Source organism: Pteropus alecto, unplaced genomic scaffold (genome assembly GCF_000325575.1).
Source record: "Pteropus alecto unplaced genomic scaffold, ASM32557v1 scaffold102, whole genome shotgun sequence".
NCBI classification, from domain to species: domain Eukaryota; kingdom Metazoa; phylum Chordata; class Mammalia; order Chiroptera; family Pteropodidae; genus Pteropus; species Pteropus alecto.
Genome location: NW_006432224.1, coordinates 1,682,898 through 1,686,613, shown reverse-complemented (window position 1 = coordinate 1,686,613; position 3,716 = coordinate 1,682,898). Strand labels below are relative to the sequence as shown.

Below are 3,716 nucleotides of genomic sequence, written 5' to 3'. Positions count from 1 at the left end.
GCGTCGCCGCCGTCCAGGCCCGCCAGGCTCTCCAGCGCGCTGGCCATCCTGCCCGCCAGCTCCTCCAGCTGGGCCAGTCGCAGGTCCACCGTCTGCAGGGACGTCTTCATAAAACTTTCCCGTTCGTTGATCTCTTCCAACCTCATGGCCATATTCTCGACCCTGGTGAACACAGAGGGACAGGTGTGTTAGCGTGAGATCCACCGGATATTAAAACGAAAAACACGACGGTGTTACCGGCTCGCGATGGAGCTCGCTGGACGTTATTTTCAAACTGCAGACCCCTAACGGAACCGCTAAAAGTTAGCACGAGGACATCGCAAGTCACAGAAGTTCGGCCGAGGCCTCGGCGCCGCCTACCGCTGCCCGCTCTAGGCACCTCTGTGCTCACCTGGGGTTCCCGAGCTCGTTTGGTCCTCACGGCAGCTCCTGAGGTCGGCCCTGTTTTGCGGCTGGGGACACCGAGTCACGGAGAGTGTGAGCAGCTGGCCCAAGGTCACACAGCTGGTCACGCGCTGGCCAGCGGGGGCTCTGGGAACCGAAGGCCCCACAGCCTCACCCCAGCGTCTCTCCAGCATTGGTCTCTGGGCCGGTGCACGTTGTCCCAGATCATGAAGGAAGATGCCAGCGTTTAGACTTCTGACTTTGGGCTCTAGCTGCTGGCGATTAATGGTTACGATGACACGCTAAATAGATTAAAACCCTTATTGGAAGTTCAGGGGATTCTGAAAATAAATTGTTAATAATTCAGATTATCAGATGGTTTCCTTAAGGGACATGAAGTCGTTCAGGTGTCTGAAGACCAGTAACTAGATGGCTCATTAGGCTAATCCTGAGTATTCCCTTAACGGGAATCCTGAAATTCAGAAAGCGAAATCGTGGCAGATTATAAATCTATTAAATTTATTAGATTTTTGAGCTCAGGTTGATGAAACCACAGCGTCGCCCGAAGTGAAACCAGGCTATGTTTTATATTTTAAGAATATGCACGGTGGGAATTCTTCTAACGGGTTCATGAACTTTAAGTGCCAAAGGCAGCAAAATAGGGCCCGGGCCTTCTAAAAGTCGCATCTGTCCCCGGGGTGGCAGGGCACACGAGATTCTGGCCCCCAGCTGGAAGCCTCTGGGGCCCCCGACCCGGGCAGCGTGGGGGTCCCCTGGGCGAGCGAGAAGGCAGACACCTGGTCTGGTTTTGTTCACGTTGGCTGGCTTTTCTTGCAAACGTACGGGCAGGTGCGGGGGTCACCTGGTCTAGTGGGTCTCTGCACGTCTCACGCGCTCTCTGCCCTGGGCTGGCTTCGTCCTCGCCATCCGCCCCTACCTTGCCCGGCTGCTCCCAGAACCTCGTTTCCTAAGTGTGCACTTCAGTTGGCCCTAGCGACGAGGACAGCTGCCGGCTGGTGTGTGGGAGGGCCCTTGGCTTCTATTCCTGAGTCTTTTCATGGGGAGAGGACTATTTTTATGCGCCTGAGGAAACCACATCGTTTGCGCAGGAAGGGTCTGGCTTCCTGGAAGTTTGCGGCCAGGAGGACCAAGTTCACCAAATTCGCCAAATTCACTGCGCGTGAGAAAGTCCCCGCTTCTGTCAACGCTTCCCTACCACAGATGCGACAGGGGCAGAGGCTTCGCTCTCCCCTTGCATTTCAGGGGCTGTTCGTTTTCCACTGCTTTGGGTAACACTCGGCCTTGGTTAGATGTGATGCCCCCTTGCTCACCTCGCTTCTATGGGCCCCTGCGCGTCCCCCCGAGTTATAAACCACATTGCCCGTTTGTTAAAGGAACTTGAGATCTTTCAACAAACACTACTTTTAGAGATAATGCAGCTGTGCAAACTTTTCAAAATAAATTGGCTGGTAAAACGGAGATAAGTATCTTGCTTCTCGAATCTCGTATCGTCCTCTGCCATTTTTCCCCCCGGAACCTAATCCAGATACCAGCACTGGCGACCGCCGACACATAAAGGAACTTCAGCGAGCGTCCTGTGACCCCTCAGCCTCCCCTCCCCCTGCACACAGCAGCGACCAAGTGGCAGGGCCGCTCTTGAGGTGTCTAGGCAGTCGTCCCGTCCCCACTGCCACTCGGTTAATTGCAGCTCGGAAGAAACAACGCTTCACGATGCGACGTAGGTTTAGAACAACGGTCGGTGGCTTCATTGTAAACAGCGGCGGCACAGGGACGGCCCACTCACGTCCAGTGGCTACGCCACAGCGAGACCAGCTGTCTTAAGTTTTTACAGTCTTTGTGGAGGGAGAAGGGAGAAGAAGTCAAGTTACCCCTGTATCTGAGACGACACACGTGACAGGGCCAGACGAAGAAGAACCTCCTCGGCAGGCCACGTTGCCCGACTTCCCACGATTGCTCCGGACGTGTTTCTCAAAACTCGCCGTCCGCACCAGCAGCGTTTTCCGTGTCCCGCGGGAAAAGACAGGCTCCGCGGGCGACACTGTGACAGGTGTTCCGGGCCTGGTTCCCGAGCGTCGGGAAAACGCGTGGGCCTGATCCCTCACCGGGAGAGAGCCCACGGGGATTCTGGCTGGCCCAGAGCCTGACATCTTCGTTCTGCTCTTTTCAATTAGAGTGAATTATTTCTCAGCGCGGCACGGGACGGTGCCCACCTCAGCTGCTGCGGGGACCCAACCAGCTCGGAAAGTCCAAAGCGATGGGCTTGGTTGGCTTTCCCATTAAATAAAGCCCATTCCCTCTTAACGACGTTTTTCTAATCTCGCGTTTTCTTTGTAAAGTTATCACGTGGCATAGTGAGTATTTTTTCTTTCTGTGGGCAGTCTATGAATTTTAACTCGTGTCTAGTGTCTGTAACCAGCATCGCGGGCGGGGCCGGGGGTACCCCCATCACCCCACCGGATGCTAGACCTTGATGATCGCGCCCTCCCTCGCCCGAGTCTTCGCAACCACCGACCCCTTCTCCATCCCCGTCATTTTATCTTTTTGAGAACGTCCAAGAAAAGGAATCGTAGGGTAGGTGACCTTCCGAGACGGGCTTCCCTCAGCGTAGAGTCTTCGAGATTCACGCGAGTCGTCACCCTTGTCAAGCGTTCATCCCTTTGTACCGCCGAGGCATGCGTGTGCCACAGTATCTGCAGAAGGCCATTTGGGTCATTTCTGGGTTTTTTTGGCAAGTATGAAGGAGCTGTTGTACACATTCGTGCCCAAGTTTTGTGTGAAAACGGTTTTTTTTTTTAATTGCTTTTATTGAGGTATAACTGACATATAACATGGTGTAAGTTTAAGGTCTGCGACATGTTGACTCGATAGATTCCTATATTGTATCCCTCTCTCCAGTCACCTAATTGTCATTTCTTTCGTGTGTGCGTGTGTGTGTGTGTGTGTGTGTGTGTGTGTGTGTGTGTGTGTGGTGGGTTGAATTAAGATCTAGTCTCTTAGCGACTTTGAACTTTAAGGAACAGTATCGTTGTCCGTAATCCCTATGCTGGCCACTAGATCTCCAGGACAATCTATCTACTGGGAGCAAGTTCGTCACCTAAACAACATCCCCCCAATTCGCCCACCCCCCCAACCCTGGAAACCATCATTCTACTGTTTTTACATGTTTGGATTTTTTTAGGCTCTACATATAAGTTATACAGTATCCGTCTTTCTCTGTCTGACTTATCTTACTAAGGGTCATGCCCTCAAGGTCCATTTATGTAGCAAATGGCAGGATTTCCTTCTTTCTCATGGCTGTGTAATATTCCGGT

General features: G+C 53.0%; 1 protein-coding gene across 1 annotated transcript in view; it reads right to left on the bottom strand.

The window, feature by feature from the left end:
• The window catches only part of TRPM1 (transient receptor potential cation channel subfamily M member 1), a 63,704-nt gene that overhangs the window by 1,067 nt on the left and 58,921 nt on the right, over nucleotides 1-3,716 (bottom strand). Inside the window, exon 28 of the mRNA XM_015585699.1 lies at nucleotides 3-162. Within this exon, the coding sequence (XP_015441185.1) occupies nucleotides 3-162 (160 nt within the window). The remainder of the gene's footprint in view (nucleotides 1-2; nucleotides 163-3,716) is intronic.